Source organism: Brassica napus, chromosome C7 (genome assembly GCF_020379485.1).
Source record: "Brassica napus cultivar Da-Ae chromosome C7, Da-Ae, whole genome shotgun sequence".
NCBI lineage: Eukaryota > Viridiplantae > Streptophyta > Magnoliopsida > Brassicales > Brassicaceae > Brassica > Brassica napus.
In genome coordinates, this window is record NC_063450.1 from 53,601,406 (window position 1) to 53,624,997 (window position 23,592).

At 38.2% G+C, this 23,592-nt stretch overlaps 5 protein-coding genes across 7 annotated transcripts; 3 read left to right on the forward strand and 2 right to left on the reverse strand.

Moving 5' to 3' along the window:
• Window positions 1–1,508: 1,508 nt before the first annotated feature.
• LOC111208342 (probable E3 ubiquitin-protein ligase ATL45) lies at window positions 1,509–8,241 on the reverse strand. Of its 2 annotated transcripts, none has more exons than XM_048763386.1 (2): window positions 7,666–8,241; window positions 1,509–1,840 (listed from the first exon to the last, which is right to left on the reverse strand). In XM_048763386.1, exons 1-2 carry the CDS (start codon window positions 8,060–8,062, stop codon window positions 1,665–1,667), a joined length of 573 nt encoding a protein of 190 aa, XP_048619343.1. In that variant the 5' UTR covers window positions 8,063–8,241; the 3' UTR covers window positions 1,509–1,664. The 2 variants fall into 2 exon arrangements, with proteins under 2 accessions (XP_048619343.1, XP_022563124.1); XM_022707403.2 differs by having other exon boundaries at window positions 1,509–1,835; window positions 7,661–8,241.
• A 3,388-nt stretch (window positions 8,242–11,629) lies between these two features.
• Window positions 11,630–12,427, forward strand: LOC125590180 (54S ribosomal protein L19, mitochondrial-like). Its single transcript, XM_048763387.1, has 2 exons — window positions 11,630–11,939; window positions 12,198–12,427. The coding sequence occupies exons 1-2, from the start codon at window positions 11,678–11,680 to the stop codon at window positions 12,425–12,427; spliced, it is 492 nt and encodes a 163-aa protein (XP_048619344.1). The 5' UTR covers window positions 11,630–11,677.
• A 1,051-nt stretch (window positions 12,428–13,478) lies between these two features.
• Window positions 13,479–14,351, forward strand: LOC111207412 (54S ribosomal protein L19, mitochondrial-like). Its single transcript, XM_022705417.2, has one exon. The coding sequence runs from the start codon at window positions 13,714–13,716 to the stop codon at window positions 14,182–14,184; it is 471 nt and encodes a 156-aa protein (XP_022561138.1). The 5' UTR covers window positions 13,479–13,713; the 3' UTR covers window positions 14,185–14,351.
• Window positions 14,352–14,730: 379 nt separating this feature from the next.
• Window positions 14,731–16,714, forward strand: LOC111208174 (SRSF protein kinase 1-like). Of its 2 annotated transcripts, none has more exons than XM_048763388.1 (3): window positions 14,731–15,114; window positions 15,244–16,104; window positions 16,233–16,714. In XM_048763388.1, the coding sequence occupies exons 1-3, from the start codon at window positions 14,932–14,934 to the stop codon at window positions 16,524–16,526; spliced, it is 1,338 nt and encodes a 445-aa protein (XP_048619345.1). In that variant the 5' UTR covers window positions 14,731–14,931; the 3' UTR covers window positions 16,527–16,714. The 2 variants fall into 2 exon arrangements, with proteins under 2 accessions (XP_048619345.1, XP_048619346.1); XM_048763389.1 differs by having other exon boundaries at window positions 14,742–15,114; window positions 15,244–16,089.
• Window positions 16,715–18,275: 1,561 nt separating this feature from the next.
• Window positions 18,276–20,042, reverse strand: LOC111207410. Its single transcript, XM_022705415.2, has 2 exons — window positions 19,787–20,042; window positions 18,276–19,354 (listed from the first exon to the last, which is right to left on the reverse strand). Exon 2 carries the CDS (start codon window positions 19,342–19,344, stop codon window positions 18,517–18,519), a length of 828 nt encoding a protein of 275 aa, XP_022561136.2. The 5' UTR covers window positions 19,345–19,354; window positions 19,787–20,042; the 3' UTR covers window positions 18,276–18,516.
• Between the last annotated feature and the right edge of the window lie 3,550 nt (window positions 20,043–23,592).

Consider the following 23,592-nt stretch of genomic DNA (forward strand, 5'->3'; position numbering starts at 1 on the left):
ACTAGTTCTATACTTCGATCAAAAAAAGTTCTAGACAACAAAAAGAAATACTCTTCTGCTGTGTAGTGTGACATTTAAAATAAAAAATAAAAAGTGTATATATATATTAACTGAAAATGGAAAATTTGTCATATTTTAATTCAACATATTAAAAACAAAAAGTGGGTGTATATAGAGATATTTTAAAAAAAAATAATTTTAATGTAAAAAAGAGATATTTAAAAATAATAATTTTAATGTAAAAGAGTTATATAATGTATAATATATTCATGTAAATTATTAGTATAATAGTTTATAGATGTATCAATTGGAAAAAAGTGTTATTGTAACAATATATTTATTCAATAACACAGTACGTAATACATATACTATTTCTAAATTTATAATTTCTAAATTAATATGATTATGTATTATAAACTTGAAACTGAAATACAATACTATAACTGTTTCTGATACGTGTTAAGGTTAGTTTATTGTTCTAGTGTTTTTTAGGGTGGGAGAAAAGTTATTTTAAATATTGCAGAGTTAGTAAGTGAATTTGCATCTATTATAAAAATTAAAAGAGAAAAGGTTTAAACCTTCCCATTCAATTGTATTTTTATTTTAGGCTGTAAACTTTACTTAGTTATAAAATTGGTGACATTGATAAATCATAAAGACACGTCAACTCCCTTTATTATTTAAAATAATAGTTTTTTATATCATATATGTTATGTGTTTTAAATTTTTCGGTGTAATTTTTATTATTTAAATATATGATCTGCTTTTTTGAACTGTTTTTATCATTCATAACTTATAAAGTTATTTGTTCTGTTTGATATGTGTATCTTTTCTGCATGATCCGCTTGATCTGGACTTGTTCCGTTTGATCTGCTTGATTTACACAGTATGAACTGATTTTAAGTCTAGAGTCTTCGTATATAAATGGTCACTGACAAATAAAAACAGACAACTATCAATTTCTCTGCCCATCCGGATTGAATGAGAGCGATTCATTCCTTATTTGCGGGTAAACGATAATGAGACCATACACGCTTTCTTTGACTAATGACTGAAAATAAGGAAGACTTTTGAATACACACACACATTTCATCATAGATTATTTATCTAATTTGCATATAAATAATCTTCATATAACTAAACTATTACAATCACTACATTAATTGAACTTATCGACCCGCAAATAATTGCTAGTTTATTAGCATTACTTGTGCCGTTACAATTTTTCAGTTAACGTCGACTGTCGGAAAAAAGATAAACGACCAATCACTTGCTATATTTTCACAAAACATTAGAAGGAAATTACGGAAAATTCGTACTTTCCAGTTCCAACTTTTTAATTGAGTCTTTATTCCTTTTTGAGTTTCGCTTATAAACGGGTTCACATGGCTTTTTTCTCAGTGGGCATGTTGTCCTATCGATTAAATCATATTCTAATATTATATATATTTATAAATTTAAAATCATAATTTTAAGCGAATTGTGAGTATATGGGAAAGAAATTAACATATCGAACTTAGAAACTCCATCTGATTGATTCAGGTTCAGAACAGTGTTACAGTTTTACAAAGAGGAACAGACAAAGATCAAAGTAAACAAAAAGATTCCTAATTCGTAGTTAATGAATACTTTACTTTTCTCTAATCATGCCGATAATAAACTTTTTAAGGAAGAAAAGCAGGAATAATGACGGGAGTGAACTGTGAACGATCTTGGTGGTCTTTAGCCTGAGACTCCGCCGTGGAAGCGTGGTGTCCACACCGATCACACTTCATCGGAACCAAAACCCGGCGGCAAGAAGGACACGACGACCGAGAAGTCAACCATTTGTCTATGCACGTGTAAAGTGGGCCTCAACTTTAACACTTCAAGCCCAGCTCAGCAATGAAACCTGCACAAAACCAAAGGAACGTTAGTTTCCTTTTATCAAGAATGTCGGTCAATGTTTTCCCAATGACAATAGGAAAATATACAAAGCTACAGAGGACAAGGAATACGTGATCCAGTATATAAGAAGGCCATAGGTGAAGGTTACAATTATCCGATACAAAGCAAATAACAAAGGCATAGAGAGAGATCAAGAGCATAGCAAATAAGTTCTTAGAGTTCTTAGTTTGGTTATCACACTTGTGATCTCTATTATTGTTATTGTGAAACTTCTTTAAGATATTGAATAAAGAATACGTTTGATTCATAAAGTTATTCCAAAGCACAAGTTGGATTGAATTCCTAACAAGTGGTATCAGAGCAATCCAGGTTAGATTGCAGGTGCTTAAGGGATGGGGAAAACTAGGATCGAAATTGATAGGTTCGAAGGAACCGGAGATTTCTCGCTGTGGAAAGTTCGTATGATTGCTCACTTTGGAGTCCTAGGGCTAAAGGACATTCTAACTGATGAGACCCTTCTGTTGGATCCACCAAAAGAGGAAGCAGAAGGAGATACGAAAGTCACAGGAGATGGGACTACGAAATCAAGCTCAAAGATTGATCCCGTTAAACTTGAAAAGTCAGAGAAGGCCAAAGACCTCATCATCGTCAACGTAGGTAACCAAGTTCTACGGAAGATCAGCCATTGTGAAACCGCTGCTGCAATGTGGACCGCATTAAACACGCTGTACACAGAAACCTCTTTGCCGAATCGTATATACTTACAACATAAGTTCTACACGTTCAAGATGAATGATTCTAAGGACATAGATGCAAACGTTGATGATTTTCTAAAGTTAGTAGCAGACCTAAGTAACTTGAACGTGGATGTCTCAGAAGAAGTTCAAGCTATCCTGTTACTAAACTCAATGCCGCGTATGTATGATCATCTTAAGGAAACTCTCAAATATGGCAGAGATACTCTCAAGATCAATGAAGTAACAGGTGCCGCAAGGTCAAAGGAACGAGAGTTACTTGAAAGTGGAAAGCTTTCAAAATCACAAGATGAAGGACTATACGTGGAAGACAGGGGAAGATCATCTAATAAAGGAGGAAACCGAAACGGTAAAGGCAGATCTAAAAGCAGGCATGGGAGATCTAAATCAAAGCCTAGATACGATAAGAACAACAAAGGATGCTGGACATGCGGGAAGGAAGGACATTGGAAGCGGGAATGTCCTGAAAAGAAAACGCATAGAGCTGCAAATGTAGCTGAAGAGCCTAAGCAGCCATTTGTACTAACAGTTAGTACACACGATGCCGGTTCAGAATGGGTCATGGATTCTGGTTGTTCTTTCCATATGACACCCAACAAAGACGTTCTATTTGACCTAGTCGAATTTCAAGGAGGCAAAGTTTTGATGGCAAACAACACTCACTGTGACGTCAAAGGGATTGGCAAGATAAGGATCGTGAGACCCGACGGAACCGTGGTTATTCTTACAGATGTAAGATATATGCCTAATATGAGCAGGAATCTAATATCCTACGGGATGCTAGAACGAGCAGGTTGCAAATACGAAGGAGAAAACTTCATGATACGTTTCTTCAAAGATGGGAAAGAGATTTTATCCGGTAAGTACCATGAAGGATTGTATTACTTGCAAGGAACAGTTATGAAAGAGGAGGCTAATGTGACACGAGCGGACGTGGACATGACGAAGATTTGGCACTCCCGGCTAGGGCACATGAGTTTAAAGAACTTAAATGTGCTTGTAAAGGAAGGATACTTGTCTAACAAAGAAGTAGATAAATTGGAGTTCTGTGAGACTTGCGTTCTGGGAAAATCTCACAAGCAAAGCTTCTCTGCGGCCAAGCACACTTCGAAAGAGGTCTTGGAATACATACACTCTGATTTATGGGGTGCACCGTCTACTCCGGATAGTCTAGGAGGGTGCAAGTATTTTATAAGCTTCATAGATGACTATTCTCATAAGGTTTGGATTTACTTCCTAAAATCCAAAGATGAGGCGTTTAGCAAGTTTAAAGAATGGAAGGAAGCCGTGGAAAATCAGATCGGGAAGAAAATCAAGTGTCTTAGAACGGATAATGGATTAGAGTTTTGCAATAAACAGTTTGACAAACTTTGCAAAGACTCAGGTATCAAAAGGCACAAGACTTGTCCTTACACACCGCAACAAAACGGTGTGTCTGAAAGGATGAATAGGACGATCATGGAAAAAGTTAGGTGTATGCTCGCAGAAGCAGGATTGGGTCAAGACTTCTGGGCAGAAGCTGCATCAACGGCTGTCTACATTATAAATCGATCCCCTAGCTCAGCCATAGACTACAGACTTCCTGAAGAGATGTGGACAGGAAAGAAACCTGAGTTGAACCATCTGAGGCGATTTGGTTGCTCAGCGTATGTCCACACGATCCAAGAGAAAACAAGTCCAAGAGCGTTAAAAGGCATCTTCATGGGATATCCATTTGGAGTTAAAGGATACCGTGTTTGGTTACCCGAGGAAGGCAAATGCGTTACAAGTAGGAACGTGGTGTTTAATGAAGAAGATTTGCCTAAACACTCGGAAACTAAAAAGGAACAGGAAGAAAGTAAGAAAGGGATCAGAAGAGTTACTTTCAGAGAACCTCTAATCGAAGGGCCTAGTTCCACAGATGTAGAGAAGTCACCTGTTCAAGGTGGAGCTTCTGAAACTGAAGAATCAGAAAATTCAGAAGAAACCAGTTCTGAAGAAATAGATGAAAACGCAGAAACCGAAATCGAAGGATATATGCTCGCACGAGACAGAGTGCGAAGACAAATCAGACCTCCTTCTAGGTATGAAGATACTGATTTCGCAGCTTATGCGTTAGCCGCATCTGAAGAGATAGAAATCGACGAGCCAAAGTCATTTAAAGAAGCTATGATAAGCAAGAAAAGCAAGTTTTGGAAGAACGCTGCCGGAGATGAGATGGACTCTCTTCAAAGAGCTGGCACATGGATACTGATTGAAAAACCCGAGAATGCAAAAGTTATAGGCAGCAAATGGATCTTCAAGTTAAAGCCTGGAATACCCGGAGTTGAAGAACCGAGGTATAAAGGGAGATTGGTGGCGCAGGGATTTTCTCAAAAGGAGGGGATCGACTACAATGAAGTGTTTTCACCTGTAGTGAAGCATGTGTCGATCAGATTGATGTTATCTCTCGTGGTTAATAAAGATTATGAGCTGGAGCAGATGGACGTTAAAACAGCTTTTCTTCATGGAGATTTGGAAGAAAGAATCTTAATGAATCAGCCAGAAGGATTCATAAAGAAAGGAGATGAAAATAAAGTCTGTTTACTAAAGAAGTCTTTGTATGGATTGAAACAATCTCCAAGACAATGGAATCTCAAGTTTGATTGTTTCATGAAGAGCCAGCGGTTTGTAAGAAGCAAGGAAGATCCATGTGTTTACATGAGAAACGTGAACACAGAACAAGCCGTGTACTTACTTCTATACGTCGACGACATGCTCATAGCTTCGGGAGATAAACAAGAAATCAGAAGCGTCAAAGAGAGTTTAAGCAAAGAGTTTGAGATGAAAGATTTGGGAAAAGCTTCAAGAATATTAGGAATGGATATCATAAGAGACAGAAAGAAGGGAATTTTAAAACTGTCTCAAGAGAACTACTTAGAGAAGGTTCTGAAATCATTCAATATGACTGAAGCCAAGGCTGTGAATACGCCTACCTCAACTCAATTTAAACTGAAGAGTCTTACGAAAGATCAAAAGGAAGAAGAAGGAAGCTTCATGGCAGACATACCGTATGCAAGCGCGGTTGGAAGTATAATGTACGCCATGGTCGGTTCAAGACCTGACTTAGGCTATGCAGTTGGACTCATTAGCCGCTTCATGTCAGAACCAGGAAGAGAGCATTGGCTAGCAGCAAAATGGGTTTTACGATATCTTAAGGGTGCTAAAAGAAGGTGTCTAACGTTTACTAAGCACTCAGAGTTTAGTATTCAAGGATTCTGTGACTCGGATTATGCTACTGACCTTGACCGAAGAAGATCAGTTACAGGATTCGTGTTTCAAGTTTGGGGAAACACGGTTAGCTGGAAATCAAGTCTACAAGACGTGGTAGCTCTTTCAACGACTGAAGCAGAGTACATGGCTCTTACTGCAGCCGCGAAAGAAGCTATATGGTTAAGAAGATTATGTGGAGAGTTGGGGTTTGAACAAGAAAGTGTTAAGATTCACTGCGATTCACAAAGTGCTATAGCCCTAGCAAAGAATCATGTTCATCACGAAAGAACTAAACACATAGACACTAAATACCACTTCATAAGAGACGTTGTAGCAGAAGGCAAGGTTTACCTTTCTAAGATCCATACTAGCAAGAATCCTGCAGATTTTCTAACTAAAGCCTTACCCGGGCCTAAGTTTGATCTCTGCTGTGATCTCCTCAACATCAACGAGTAGAAACCGAAGAACGTCGCAGGTAACTCCATTGTCGAAGATGTCTCGCAAAAGGAAGAAACAATGAGTTAATAACTCCGGATTATTTCTTAAAACGATAATGGGAAAGCTTAGGAGAAGCAAAAAGTTACCTGCAGGGACGTTGTGGAAGCGAGGCACATGGTACTTAGCTCAAGGTGGAGAAGCTAAGGGAAATCAAACAGAGTTAGTAAAGGATGATTGAAGTCGATGAAGAAAAGTAGACTTCGGAAAAAGATATACCTGAGAGAACGTCTTAAACGGCTGTGGCAGCTGAAGGGAGACGAGTATCTGCATTGGCAAACGAGAACACAGATCACCAGACAACAAAAACCATGTCTTAAACAGCTTAAAAGAAAAGTAAGAGATTTTACCGAGAAGCTGAAGGGAGACAGGGTTTATTGATAGAACGGAGGAAGCTCTAGAGAGTCGCCGGTTACGTTCTAAGGAGTATACGTGATGTGTTTGATCACTGAAGTTCTAGCTGTGACATTAAAGAGGAGGTTAATACATGAAACTCAAGTGAATCTAATTGGAGAGAGGATCCAAGGAAGATTAATCAACTATCATCACCAAAAAGAAATTCGAGATTCAAAATCATCAAGGAAAAAGAATTCGCGAGCTTTTTCAGATGAAGAATCTTACCGGGTGATGCTTAGATGGTGGGAGTTTTCTGAAGATCGAGCTGAAGATCTGGAGAAATTCGATCTACCGGCAAGGAGTCGAAGCGAGAGAGAGTGGTGAGGCTGTAGCAGCGTACGAGCTACACGGACTCGTCGGAGAAATGACGAGAGAAGTCACCGGTGTGTGACGCCATCAACGTCGCGAGACTCGTCGGGAGAAAGAAAATAAATGGTCTTTGATCGTCGTCGATGAAAACGAGAAAGACACCGAAGAGTTAAAATTGGGCCAGGTGGAGTTTGTAAAGTGGGCCTCAACTTTAACACTTCAAGCCCAGCTCAGCAATGAAACCTGCACAAAACCAAAGGAACGTTAGTTTCCTTTTATCAAGAATGTCGGTCAATGTTTTCCCAATGACAATAGGAAAATATACAAAGCTACAGAGGACAAGGAATACGTGATCCAGTATATAAGAAGGCCATAGGTGAAGGTTACAATTATCCGATACAAAGCAAATAACAAAGGCATAGAGAGAGATCAAGAGCATAGCAAATAAGTTCTTAGAGTTCTTAGTTTGGTTATCACACTTGTGATCTCTATTATTGTTATTGTGAAACTTCTTTAAGATATTGAATAAAGAATACGTTTGATTCATAAAGTTATTCCAAAGCACAAGTTGGATTGAATTCCTAACAGCACGCCACGTGGAAGGCGTGGCTACATAGCGGTAATACCCTGATCTCTTCTCCGTCGGTAAACTCCGTTAAGCATATGGCGCACTCGGTGGATGAGTCTCCGTCTCCGGCGGAGGTGCTCGGCGAGTCTGCGGCGGCGAAGGTTGACTTGGGGAGAGACTGGAGCGCTTTCTTCTTGAGACCTTTGCTCGGCGGCGGCGGAGATTCACCAACGGCGGCGGAATTAACGCCGGTGAGACGGCGGAGCCAGGCGCAGCGAGCTACGGCGGCTAAGCCGGCTACGCATATGAGAGCGCAGAGGAGAGCTGAGAGAATAATGACCATGTCGGTTTCTGCGGCGAGGATTTCTTGCGGTGGTGGCGGCGCCGTCGCTGATCCAAGGAATCTAGAGGAGCGAGTCATGTTGTTTGATGTATGAAGAGAAAGAGAGAATGGTGAAGATAAAAGAAGAAAGAGAGGAAGAAGAATCTGAACTAGTTAGATAATAATAGACACACATACACAGCTTACTTATATACATAATACATATGCCCAATTGCAGATAATTAGAGGATATATAAAATAATTATTAAAAATCCATGTAATATCGGCTGAACAAGTTTGTATGAATAAGAAAAACTGAGAAGTACTTTACGTAAATAAAAAAAAAACAAGATTGAAGTATCCATAAAGCCAAACATATTTTTTCCTTGATTTTTCCTTTATTATTGTAGTATATTATTAAAACTTTTGAAAAGTGATGTTCTTATCTAGAAAATTTGATTGACATTATTTCTAGATTAAGAAAACAAGAAATGCCAGAATCATAAAAATAAATAAATTCATGGTTCTCTAAAAGTATGTTATTTTACAAAACGGTAAAATAAATAACTTGTTCCGAATTTATCAAATAATACAAAATGGACAAAAATATCTAAAATATCTAATGCAAGTTGACCTGTTGAAGCATGCGTCTATATAGATCCAAATAGAAAAATTAGATTTGGAATTATCGTAATCATATACCAAATCGTTCCCTTAATTATATAATAAGAATCAAATTGCCGTATGTTATTAAGGAAGTAACAGAGAAAAGACGGGTAGGTGCGGCCGTGTGGGCACTCTTTATAGGTTTAGTTTGACGAACCCATAATTAAAAGGTATATATAAGAATAAATCACTTTCTTACCTAAACCTACTTCGGTTAGACTCTTTTGTTTACTTAATCATCATTTTTATTTTTTCTCTATTTTGCAATTTCTTTCTCTCAAAATCAGAAGGCAAAAAATTGAGGTTTCAGAGAAAATGCAATTGTTGATAGCTGATTCGAAATTCTGATTCAGTGAATTGAATTGCAGAGTATTTGTTTTTGGAAGATAAGAATAGTTTTAGTTCTTCCATCCATCCATAAATTAATGCATTTCTTTAACTATTTATCTCCAATATTAGAGAATGTAGCTGTAACTTTGGATTAAAGAAATGACTCAACATTGGCCAACGTATTATTTAGTTTTTAGTCGCTCGACTCTCGGAGATAGCATAGTTTAGTTAAAAGTCAGTTACTTTAAGTGATTTTATTTCCTGGAAGAGTTTTGGTTTAGATTTGTAATATAATTTTTTGGATTTTTTTGGGTCTAGATCATGTAGGTGGGATCTTGATAAGGATACAATCCAGTTTCAGAATCTTTGAAATGGATGTACGTGTCCGTCAAAGGTAGTAATATTTTACATTATAACATGAACGGCAGGTAACATCGTCCACGTGTGTAGAAAGCTTTGGTGTTTCTAGAAAATTGTGCTAATCAGAATCATTATTACAATTTTTGTTTGCGTTGGTTTAAATAGTACTGGTAAAAGTAAGTGAAGTTCTGCTTCGATGAAATCACTTGGAAATTTCATCCTACAAAATAAAAATTGTAAGCTGAATATTATAAGAATCACCACTCGGTCGTGTAGGCTATAACGAAGATGGACGAAACCTACGAGAATAATAACAAGTTTGAAATGAAATGTACACTGAGGAGGAAGGGAATAATAATCTTCGGCGTGAATACGTTTATGAAACCACAAAAGTGAAAAAGCAAACCGAGTTAATAAACCCAAGCCCATAATTAAAACAAGAAGACACGGTGGGCGTGCCCCTGCGTTGACAGCTTGATGCTTGTAAGTATTTATTACGATAATGATTTTTTTTCGAGGGCATGATGAGTCGATGGAATCAGCGGGAAACTTTGTTAAGCTTGTGAAATATACTGCAGTGAATGAGAACGTAGATGACGGAGATTCAATGAAAGCTTAGACCGTTACGGAAGTCGTGAACACATAAGCCGGCACTTATGATCCTTGCGTCTTTGCATAATTTATGCATTATTCGCTTTTTTCATCTTATGCATGAAAGCGATAGTTAGCTTTCATAATCATTTAGAGAACCAAGGGAGATGATGCAGAGAATGTACCCGAACGAGGTGTTCCCGGACGTGCTAGACCCGTAATTTTTTTTTTTCCAAACAAACTTTTTTAAATGATTATAAAAACCCAATACTACGGTGCAAATCACGAAGTCCTATAGAAAAAACCATGTTATTTCCTGCCATCAAACATGAAACAAGAGAAGAAGGGACAACTGTTGGGGAAAAATATTCCATGAAGAGAAGACATTCGCAGCACACCGAAACAAAAAAAGAAAACCAGCAATAATGGAGATAGGAGCATCAATAATCCATAGTTTTGGTTTTTGGATAATGCCTCCTTATAGTTGTGTGTTGTTTGTTTTCACACACATAAAGATGCTATATATGTTATCCTTTTATCATATTATTTTTCAGTACTTTATTTATTTATTTTGTGATGAAAATACTAGTTCTCATTCTCAACTTCATATATTAATATATTTTACTAGTTTCAAAAACATTCGATAGGTTCAGTTTACACATTAGCTAGTGTGCGTGTGTTCAAATTTTACATTGCATTTTATGTTTTGTTCAAAGTCTATGTATCGTTATGTGACTTATCTCTATACAAGGACCAATACAGCGTGTATATTTGTCTTTTGAATCTCATATCAAAATGATAAGAGGAATTAGTAGCTTTTTTTTTTTTTTTGATCAAAAGGAATTAGTAGCTAAGCTTTGCTCCTTTTGGACATTTTGTTGAAGTAGCAAAGGTTGACAAAAATCTAAAAGCCCATAAAACCAACTTGAGTCTCAAAAGAGTTATACAACGAGTCAAAGTCATGCATCATGTTTGTTACGTGTACTCTCTGTGTCCATGTTTATAACGCAAGTTTCATGTCATTGTCGGTGCGCACACTTGTATTGACTTTTGGTCCCGAAAACATTAATGTCGACATATATACATGACGCCACAATCGCCATGACGTTAAAATGGGTGGAAAATCGTTTCTTATTATGTAAAAACAGAATTTAAGTATTCTTTATCCTTCAATTTGTAACCATGCACTTGTTTGTTAATTGAGTGGTTGGATTGTATATAAGATTAGCGAATAAGACTATGAGTTGTATTATTGTTATAACAAATTATAAAATCGTTGTGTATATATGCAGGCCCGGCACGTCATTTCTTGGTGTCTAAAACAAAAAACCAACTTGATCCATATACACAAAACATATTAATAAAATGTGATATGAAGGAGGCGAACACAGGGTGGGACAGAGATAGGAAGTCGCTAAAAGCCACTAAACCAACTTGTTTTTTCGTAAATGATCTCCCTTAAATATCTATATATTTTGTGGCGCCTAGAGCTGGTGCTTTACCAGCTTTACCCCAGGGCCGATACTGTATATATGTATACTTAAGAGTTAAACTTAACTAAAAAAATTATATATATCTTATGACATATCTAAATTTATTTAATTTTCACAATAGTATTTATTATATTCTTTGGTTTGGGCTTCACAAACTTTTCGGGTTTCACGATTAACGGTCCATAATATCTATTCTCCTATATACACCTTGCTACCCAAGACGTGTGTAATAAAAACCCTCGAACCCTGGAAAAAGTTCTTCACGTTCTAACCAATGGCCGCGGTTGCGAAGGACATCGTGACACGGAGAGCAGTTGCGGGGACGATTAAGCTGACTGTCCTGGCTGGGAAAGCAAGTCCAGGACCTCCTGTAAGTCCGGCGCTAGGTCCGTACAGGCTTAACATGATGGCATTCTGCAAGGACTTCAACGCCAGGACTCAAAAGTACAAACCGGACACTCCTATGGCCGTGAAGATAACGGCGTACATGGACCACTCGTTCGAGTTCACCTTTAAATCTCCTTCTGTGTCGTGCAGTGCCGGCCTTGAAAATGTATAGACCGGAAGCAAGTAAAGAAAAAAAGGCCCATTCATAAGTTGTTTGTACATGATATATATATCAAAATGTATACGCATGAAGAAAATAGCACTACTGTTAATCGAACTCGTCACCTTGCGTTCCAAAATATCTATGTTTGCCACTAGACTAGCTAAAAATCTTTGTAAATAATTGGCCGGAATATTTCTTTAAAAGGTGAAGGCCGGAAGCTTGAGCTTCCTCCGCTTCCGGTCAGGGCCGCTACTGGTGTCGTGGTACATCAAGAAAGCAGCTGGGGTTGACAAAGGGAGCACACGTCCGGGGCATCTGACGGTGACGACGCTTTCGGTGAGACACGTGTACGAGATAGCTAAGGTGAAGCAGACGGATCCATTCTGTCAGTATATGCCTCTGGAGTCGATCTGCAAATCTATCATTGGTACTGCTAACTCCATGGGAATCAAGATTGTTCAGGATTTGGAGTGATTAAAGAGGTTATTGCTTTATCATACTATTTATTCCTCGTTACCTTATTTATTAATGAATTTTGTGACGAAAATACTAATTCTCAACTTCAGGTTAAAATATTTTACTAGTTCCAAAAACATTCGATAACCGAAATAAAATAATATCAAACCTGACCGTAGTCGCTATGGACTAGAACCATTGATACACCTAGTGTGTCGAAACATCCCAAATCCATGAGGTTTAGTTTACACATTAGCTAGTGTGTGTGCGTGTGTTTAATTATATTTCACATTGCATTTTATATATGTTTTGTTCTGAGTATATGTATCTTTATGCTATCGACAATGCACTACGTACAACGAGTAGATTTTATCTTTTGAATCCAATATCAAAAATTCAAAATGATAATATATAGGAATGGTAGCATTAAGCTTTGCTCCTTTAGGACTCTGTTGAAGTAGCCAAGGTTGACAAAAATCTAAAATCCCATAAAACCAACTTGTGACTCGAAAAAGTTGAACAACGAGTCAAAGTCGCCTCGTGTTTGTTACGTGTACTCTGTGAGACCATTTGGCTTAAGTATTATTAATTTCTTTGAACTTAAACATAGATTATTACTAACATTTTAAGATTTTTTTTTCACAACTTTTACATTTATTTCTAAATTTAGAAAAATATTTGAATTTTATTATTTATTTCTTTTGAATATTTTTAATGTTTATATTTTCTGAAGTGTTATAAAAAACAAATGTTTTTTTGAATCTAGATTACTGTTACTATCCTTTATATACTATTATTATTTACTGTAGAATTGTAAAATAAGCTTTGTGATTGAAAATTAATAGATATTATTTCTATTATGGATGATATAGTTTGTGTATTTCACTTGTTTACAAGTTAAACATAAAAGTTAATAACAGGCTTTTTGGGTAATAATTTCTTTCAAGATTTCATTTGTAAGAAAATACTTCTGTGTTGTTTAACTGTAAAACTATTTAGTAAGAGACTATAAACATATGTTTATTTGTCCCATGGCATAAAAATCTCTAAGGTATGTCTCCATGTTAATAACGCTAGATTCATATCATTGTCACAGACTGATCAATGCAGTGGCCATGACGTTATTAATTGACTACAAAGTTACAACCCATGGCAGGAAAATCATTTTCCCTTTATGTAAAAGTATGATAGTACAAGATTATTGAGTGTAAAGGCCCAAATCAAAAGCTAAGGCCCAAACTCTACACCTTGTAAAACCCTCGATCCCTGGAAACGGAAGAAGGAAGCTCTTCACGATCCAAACAATGGCGGCGGCGGCGAAAGACATCGCGACACGGCGAGCTGTGGCGGCGACGATCAAGCTGACTGTCCCAGCTGGAGGAGCACGACCAGCAGCTCCTGTGGGCCCTGCGCTAGGTCAGTACAGGCTGAACCTGATGGCGTTCTGCAAGGACTTCAACGCGAGGACTCAAAAGTACAAACCGGACACTCCGATGGCCGTGAAGATAACGGCGTACAAGGACAACTCGTTCGAGTTCACCGTCAAGTCTCCGTCCGTGTCGTGGTACATCAAGAAAGCGGCGGGGGTGGATAAAGGGAGCACGCGTCCGGGGCATTTGACGGTGACGACGCTTTCCGTGAGACACGTGTACGAGATCGCGAAGGTGAAGCAGACGGATCCGTTTTGTCAGTATATGCCGTTGGAGTCGATCTGCAAATCTATCATTGGTACCGCTAACTCCATGGGGATCAAGATTGTTCAGGATTTGGAGTGATTTAAAACGTTCATTTCGAAATGGTCTTTTTGTCTTGTCTAATAAACATGAATGTCAGATTGCTCTGTTTGGTTGCTTTGTTTCAGTAGACAATTGAGTTACAAACACTTTGATCGTGTGGTGTTTGGATCGTTAAAGAGTAATAAAGTTAGTTCCTTTAGCTTAAACAGAGTACACTCTGTTCTGATTGTAGTAAGTTCAGCTTGTGAATCGATTATGTTCTCTTCTTGTTTTTTCTTGTCTGTAAATTCAGCTTTCTAGAGAGTTGTGAGTGTTCAAAGCTTATTAGTGATTTGAAGGACCAATGTGATCTGAGATCATAGAGAAACATGAATCTCAATGATCAAAATGTGATATTTGGATCCAGTTTACCGGTTTATCCAAAACTCGGGAGCAAACCGGTCTATTAATGCAGTGGTCTAACCTTCTAAGGAAGACAGAGACTTTGGCCCTTAAATATAAAAACGACATATGACCCCCCCCCCCCCCCCCCCCCCCCCCCCCCAGAGCAATAACTCTATTGCTTAACAACTCCTCCACCCTGAAAGGGTAAAACAGAGAATTACCCCTCAAAAGTTTAAATCAGGAAAACACAGAAACAGAGCAAAAAGTGGAGAAGGGTCACACGCAATCTGAGTGCCATTTCTCTCTCTCTCTCTCCCTTGTAAGGAAAAGGAAAGCTCTTTCGCAAAGATCCAATTTTGACGATCTTAAATCAGACAAAAGTTCAATTTCCGGCAGAGAGACATGTCGTGTTCATCCTCGTCTGGATCAGAAGGTGAAGAAGAAGGCTTCGATTCTTACCGCAAAGGTGGATACCACGCCGTCAGGATCGGCGACCCTTTCTCCGGTGGCCGTTACATCGCTCAGAGAAAGCTCGGCTGGGGTCAATTCTCCACCGTCTGGCTTGCCTACGACACTCTCTCCTCTGTACGCTTCTTCTCTCTCTGCTCTTGATCTCTGCAATGTTTAGTTTTTCATTAAAAGATCAAACCTTTATCACAAATCGAGATCAAAAGACTCTTCCTTTATCCAATGTTGACGTCTCTTTGTGTGCAGAGCTACGTTGCTTTGAAGATTCAGAAGAGCGCGCAGCAATTCGCACAAGCCGCACTCCACGAAATCGAGTTCCTTTCAGCTGCTGCCGACGGAGACCTCCAAAACACCAAATGCGTCGTCCGCCTCATCGACCATTTCAAGCACGCTGGCCCCAACGGGCAGCATCTGTGCATGGTGCTCGAGTTTCTCGGCGACAGCTTGCTCCGTTTGATCAGGTACAACCGTTACAAAGGCTTGAAGATGGATAAAGTCAGGGAGATTTGCAGATGCGTGCTGACCGGTTTGGATTACTTGCACCGTGAGCTCGGTATGATCCACTCTGATTTAAAACCGGAGAATATTCTTCTCTGTTCCACCATTGACCCTGCTAAAGATCCGGTTAGATCCGGGTTAACTCCGTTGTTAGAAAAGCCTGAAGGAAACGCAAACGGTGGTGGCGGTTCTTCGACCATGAATCTGATTGAGAAGAAGTTGAAGAGGAGAGCTAAAAGAGCGGTTGCTAAGATATCAGAGAGGAGAGTTTCAATGGTTGGTGGAGAAGCGTCGTCCAATACGGAGAGGAGTCTTGATGGGATTGATATGAGATGCAAAGTGGTTGACTTCGGTAACGCGTGTTGGGCTGATAAACAGTTTGCTGAAGAGATACAGACGAGACAGTACAGAGCTCCTGAGGTGATACTGAAGTCTGGATACTCTTTCTCTGTTGATATGTGGTCTTTTGGTTGTACTGCTTTCGAGCTTGTCACTGGGGATATGCTGTTTGCTCCTAAAGAAGGGAATGGTTATGGAGAAGACGAGGATCATCTTGCTCTTATGATGGAGCTTCTAGGAAAAATGCCTCGAAAGGTATCTTTACTAAAGGCTATAGACGATTTAGTTTTGATAAAAAAATATTTTTTTGGGGCTAAGGACCAATGTTTTAGTGGGCTTTGTCCAGGACCGGCCATGTGTTTCTTTTACTCGGTTCTTGACGTGGTTTGTTTGTGCAGATTGCTATTGGTGGAGCGAAGTCTAAAGACTACTTTGACAGACATGGAGATTTGAAGAGGATCCGGAGGTTGAAGTATTGGCCACTAGATCGTTTACTGGTGGATAAGTACAAGCTTCCGGAAGCAGAAGCGAAGGAGTTTACTGAGTTTCTGAGTCCTATTCTTGAGTTTGCGCCGGAGAAACGACCAACTGCTCAGCAGTGCTTGGAACATCCATGGATGAATGTAGTAAGTACACAGAACAATGCAGATAATGTAGAATCTCAAATGAGAAACTTGCACATCAAAGGGTGAAAGAAACTCCACCTTCTTTTTATTCATACATGTTTTCTTTTTGAACAACTTGGATATTTTTTGCTTAATTGTTCTCTGTTTTGTTTGGAGAGTTATGATTATTGGTTAAACATCCACTTCATTTGTTGCTTATAAAAGAAATGCCTTGTAATGAATGAATGAATCAACTAACAAAGATGTTTCATCTTCTTGTTTAATACTAGTTAGTGATCTAGTTAAAGTTTTGCGTCACCATCTAAGTTCATTATGTGCATGATGTATAACTGACAAAACAAAAAAAAATCCTAACATTTTGTTGCTTGCTTCGTTTTAGTTATTGTTTGGTGAGTCCATCAGTGAATACAAAACTGAAAACAGTCAATTGTAAAAAAAAACTATGAAAGATATGTAACACATGTGATTTTAGTTAATAATATAAACGTATAGAAACTAAAGAAAACACACAATTGATCTTCTGTACACTCAAATGGTTACTTGTAAGTTGTAAGATCTATATACCGTTTTATTCAAAACTGAATGACTATTTTACTTATCACTGCGGTTTCTTTTTTTGTCGGCGCCATTTACCTTTTGAATTTTTTTATGTACTCAAGTAGTTTATATAGGGACACAAATGATAAATCAATGGTCCATACAAAATATAAATTCCATTTTAAACATGTCAATGTCAACGTATCTATTGATGGTAATAAAATTACAGGTTGAACAAAATACTACTCGTATCATTCAGTACCTACTTTCTCTCTCATAAAAGCAAAATACTTTTAGAAGTAAAAAAGCACCCTAACTAGTGAAACTAAAATTTTGTTCGTTTATATAAATTACAAACTGAAATAAAGATGACTTATTGGTAAATCTAAAAGCGACGTGGCCAGATGGTTTTAACTTTCAGACCACATGTGACGTGCATGAATGAGCTTTTGTTTTCATTCTCCACAGATTTGTATGTTTATTTATCTCTCATTGTGTGCCTGGCTGTCTCACACGTTCCATAACAGCACGTGGATCTACACGTGACACTCTGTATCCAGTCTAAGGGCATAATTAACCATAGCACCCCATTTGGGGTGCTTAATTTTTTTTTTCTTTTAGTTTTTGTCTGATTAAAAAAAAAAATGAACCAATCGCGGGTCGCCACGTATCAGTGGGACTCGCGAACAGTGGAACAACCGGCACTTCCAGCGCTTGTTTAAACGCTCTATTTAAATTTTTTTTTTTTAAAGTTAAGCACCGAGGTAAGCATTCTGGTTAATGGTGGCCTAAAAATCTGTTTATTTTCCGTGTTTTTTTCTTTGGATCAAACCATTGCCCAGCCGAGTAACTGTTTCTGAAAAACATGGAAAATGGGTAAATCAATATAAACATGCTCCCTCTGAGTTTCAAATTAATTATCGCTGTAGAATAAAATTTTAGTATTGTTTTATGATGTCAATATAAGTTTTACGTTAATTATCATTTTGACTCATAATTAAAATTTATCATATATTACTTTTAAAATTTTATGGAAAATAGGTAAATCAATATAAACATGCTTTCTCTCAGTTTCAAATTAATTATCGTTGCAGAATACAATTTCATTGTTACTTTACTATGTCAATACAAGTTTTACATTAATTATCATTTTTACTCATAACTAAAATTTATCATATATTATTTTTAAACTTTTAAAAGTAATATATGATAAATTTTTAATGATTGAATAAAAGTAAAATAAACATTTAACTATTTTTAATAGTGTTAAAAATGATATTTAATTCGAAACGGAAAGAATAATATTTAGCAAAAAAAGGTACATCATCGCTTCATTACATTCGTCCTTGTCTATGAATCCAAATACCACCAAACCTTATTCTACAACACAACGTAATTGCAAATACAATTCATATATGAATAAACAACAAATGTGGATTCTTCTTCTACTGAAAATGGCAAATGCTGACCAAAACTTGAATAAAAAAAAAAAGTCTTTTCTTCTGGCATACAAAACTCACTATGACCGTATGGCTTTGTTTTGCGGCTGAGCCACCGGGACTGGAGACAAGGAGGAGACACCGTTTTCTTGATCGGTAGAATCGCAAATGCTCAAAGGAAACTTCTTTAGTTTCACTCTTCCTCTTCTTTGCTCCTCTGCTTTCCCCTTCCCTGGTGTCCGTATCCAATCCACTTCATTCGGTTTGAACGCCTTTCTGTTTGATTCTAATCCGTCATAGGAGCTGTCTGAATCCACAACCCCAGCGATGCCATTCACATAACCGGTCACACTACTCCCACCATCAGCTACGGTCTTGTTCATCTTCTGCTTCTTGTTTATTTGACCATTCTCCTCGCGAATAGCCAAGACTTTAGGGTACCTTCTCTCGATAGCTCGCTGCAACCTACACGCTAAATCCTTTGAAGACAAGTTGTCTACGGAGACATGTTTCTTCTCCTTGCAATCAGCCATTGCTTCTTTAGGGAAAGAATCAACAAGCTCCAATGCCCTCTTGGCCGCAGCAATCGCCTTTGAAGAAATCAAGGCCTTCTCGTTCGCTATCGCTCTAGCCGCCTTCGCAGCTTTGACGGCTACGGCAGCTGCGGATCTCGCTGCCTCCACGAGCTCTTCAGGTGACTGATTCTGGACGCTGTGGAAACGAGAGGTTGAAGCAGAGGAGGAGGAGGATCCGATTGAGTTTGAAGTCGAGGAAGAAAAAGCTAAAGCAGCCGAAGGAGACGTAGATGAAGAAGAAGAAGATCCGATGCCGTTTAGTTTCATGTAACCAGCAAGTAATCGTTTTCGAGGAGGCAGACGCAAATCGGAATCGAGCTGACTCATCTCCATTTTAAATCAGCTATAAAAACCCAATTCCGACAAACAAAGAACACGAGTTAGTTAGTGTCTGTAAATCAGATTTAAATGGATCTGAATTCGAATCATGAATGAGATCAGCTCGAGATCAGAGTACATACAATCTGAATCATCATTAGCTGATTCCTTCAGATTTTTTAAAATCAAAACATTTTATTACCTCAAAGATCAATACTTGATACAATCAATCGTCAAGACAGAACATAAATCGAACCTCTTTTTTTTCAAATAATCATCCTTAAATCTCACGAATTCTCATGATTAACAACATAATAAGCAATAACATTTGAAATGAGCAGCTGAATTACTCGATCATAATGGAATTAAAATTGTGAAGAATTGAAACAACAAGAATCATAACCCAAACGAGATATAAGAAAACAGAGTATCAGATGAACAAGCAATTAGATTCTACCTCTGCGTTTTTGTAACAAGGTGAATTATCAGAGCTTTGAAGTTTATCTTATTGTTTCCAGTTTTCTCAGGAAAAAGAAAACAGAGGAAGGGAAAATTAGGGTTTGCAGAGGGAAAGAAGGAGATAAATGGCAATGGAGAAGAGAAGAGGAGATTGTTCCAATTTTTCAGTTTTATATGTAAACCCTACAAAATCACTCTCTCTCTCTCTCTCTCTCTTTTATTTTTTATTTTCCATATATAATTATCAATAAAAGTTTGCATTTTTGTACAGTTATCTCTCTTACATTACATGGCATTGACAAGAACCGCGGAAGTATTCACCAGCTGGTCGGAGTCTGACATTCTTCCGTCTAACCATAATAACGGCCGTCATGTTTTTCTTTCTTTCTTTCTTCACGGAGTTACTCTTCTTCTTTTTTTTTTTTCCTAGAGTCCTAGTTTATTTTATTTTCCCTACATTGGTAGTCTTAATCAAATAAAAAAATAAAATTTGGAAGAATAATGTGAACATGGCTCATTAATATTACACTATTTTAAAAAGAAACAAAGAATATTCAATTTTTATACGATTTTTAATATCGCGTTCAAATCTTATATTCCAGCAACAGAATGATAGATATTGAGGCGGTGGTCAAAGGAAAACAAGTTTTTCTTACTTTTGTTTATGGAGATCCGGTGCAAAAGTTACGAGAACAGGTCTGGGAGAGACTAACTCGGTATGGATTATCACGCTCTGAACCATGGTTTATTATTGGAGATCTAAACGAGATTACTGGAAATCATGAAAAGGATGGGGGATCCCTGAGAAGTGCCACCTCATTCATACCCTTTAACAATATGATAAGGAATAGTGGTCTACTAGAATTTCCGGCTCGCGGTAATAAATGGTCATGGCAAGCAAAGAGAGGTAAAGGAAAAGGAGCAATGACGATCAGGTGTCGATTAGATAGGGCCTTGGCAAATGAGGAGTGGCATACACTGTTCCCATGTTCTTACACAGAATATTTGAGGATGGTGGGCTTTGATCATCGCCCTGTGATAGCTTTTTTGGAGGATAAGGTATTCACGAAAAAAAGAGGTCAATTCAGGTTTGATAAGAGATGGATTGGCCAAGAGGGGCTTATGGAATCAATTGTGGCAGGATGGACAGAAAATCACGAAGGACAGCTCGAGGATGTTGTTACAAAAATTAGTAATTGTCGTCATGAAATTTCATCATGGCGAAAGGATAATCAACCATACGGAAAGGATAAAATTAAAGATCTTCAACATGCACTTGAGGAGGTCCAGTCAGATAATAGTAGATCACAAGAGGACATCCTTGAAGTATCCAGAAAGTTACAAGAGACGTATAAAGATGAAGAGGAATATTGGCATCAGAAAAGCCGAAATATGTGGCATTCATCTGGAGATCTTAATACCAAATTTTACCATGCTCTAACAAAGCAGCGTAGGGTCCGTAATAAAATAGTGGGACTTCATGATGAACAAGGAAATTGGATTACAGAGGAAAATGGGATTGAGAAGGTGGCGGTGGATTATTTTGATGGTCTTTTTAGTACTACAAACCCAACGGACTTTGATAATTTTCTAGATGAGATAGTGCCGTCTATTTCCCCCCAAATGAATCAGATACTATTGAGAACAGCAACAGAGGAAGAGGTTCGTCAGGTTTTATTCATGATGCATCCAGAGAAAGCGCCAGGCCCGGATGGAATGACAGCCCTGTTTTTTCAGCACTCCTGGCATATTATTAAGAAGGACTTGGTTGAGATGGTGAATAATTTCTTGGTTACAGGCAACTTGGATCCACGTTTAAATATTACTAATATTTGCATGATTCCAAAAGTAGAGAGACATACAAGGATGATGGAACTACGGCCGATAAGTCTATGCAATGTAGGTTACAAGATTATATCGAAAGTTCTGTGTCAACGACTGAAAATTTGCCTCCCCCGATTAATTTCAGAGACGCAATCGGCTTTTGTGGCAGGAAGGTGAATATCAGATAATATTCTTATAGCTCAGGAAATGTTTCATGGTCTGAGAACAAATAAGTCATGTCAAAATATATTTATGGCCATTAAAACGGATATGAGCAAGGCGTATGATAGGATATAGTGGCATTTTATTGAGGCCTTTCTTAACAAAATGGGGTTTGATCCTCGCTGGATCAATATAATGGTGGAATGTATCTCTTCGGTTCAATATAGGGTCCTCCTCAACGGCCAGCCGCGAGGCCTTATAATTCCCCAGCGAGGTCTACGTCAAGGGGATCCTTTGTCTCCGTATTTATTTATTATGTGTACTGAGGCTTTAATTGTGAATATCAAAAAAGCGGAGAGGGTAAAACAATTAACCGGTATGAAGGTAGCAAGAGCTTGTCCGGCAATATCGCATTTGTTATTTGCAGATGATAGCCTTTTCTTTTGCAAGGCAAACAGAGAAGAATGTCAAACTATTCTCAGGATTTTAAAAGAGTACGAGGCTGTTTCCGGGCAACAAATAAATTTTCAGAAATCTTCAATTCAATTTGGTCATAAGATTGAAGAGTCCAGTCGACAAGAGTTGAGAGATATTTTGGGTATTCAGAATTTAGGAGGAATGGGATCTTATCTAGGGTTACCCGAAAGCCTTGGGGGATCTAAAGTCCAAGTGTTCGGATTTGTTCAAGAACTTTTGAATAAGAAGGTAAATGGATGGACTTTTAGATATTTTACTAAAGGTGGGAAGGAGGTGATTATTAAGTCGGTGGTTACGGCTCTGCCAAATCATGTCATGTCTGTTTATCGATTACCAAAAGCTACTGTTAAAAAATTAACGAGCGCAGTAGCTCAATTTTGGTGGAGTCCAGGAGGGAGCACAAAAGGCATGCATTGGAAATCATGGGATAAGTTATGCCTCCCCAAAGACAATGGTGGATTAGGTTTTAAGGATCTTATGGATTTTAACACGGCGATGCTTGGAAAGCAACTGTGGAGGCTGATTGAGAAACCAAACACTCTTTTCTCTAGAGTCTTTAAAGGACGGTACTATAGGAATGCTTCACCCCTTGAACCGATCCGATCTTACTCCCCGTCATATGGCTGGAGAAGTATGATCTCTGCTAGATCTCTGGTTTGTAAAGGACTAATTAAAAGGGTGGGAACAGGTTCATCTATTTCCGTATGGAATGATCCTTGGATCCCAGCCACTCGCCCGAGACCAGCAAACAAAAATCTTCACAACAGTTACCCGGATCTCACAGTGGATTCCCTCATTAATTTGGAATCCCGAACTTGGAATCTTGAGGCAATCAGGGCTTTGGTGGATCCTCATGATGCACAAATTATTGAAAGTATTCCATTAAGTAGACATCAGATGGATGATAGGAATGGATGGCATTTCACTAATAATGGGAAATATTCGGTCAAATCAGGGTATCAGGTGGAACGGGTATATCCTGATAAGGAAAAACCACCAGAATTTTATGGACCCACAGTGGATCCGTTAAAAGCTTTCTGCTGGGAAGTGCGGTGCCTACCGAAGTTGAAGCACTTTTTATGGCAACTCGTTTCAGGTTGTATAGCGGTAATGAAGAATCTGCGGGGGAGAGGAATACAAGGGGAAATTTGTTGTGCTCGATGCGGAGACCCAGAGGAATCAATTAATCATGTGTTTTTTGAATGTCGTCCAGCACGTCAAGTGTAGGCACTATCTAAAATACCATCAAGTCCGGATTTTTTTCCAACTTGTTCGTTTTTTGGTAACATGGATCATCTCTTTTGGCGAGTTACTCCAAAGATGGATGACCACCAATTTGCA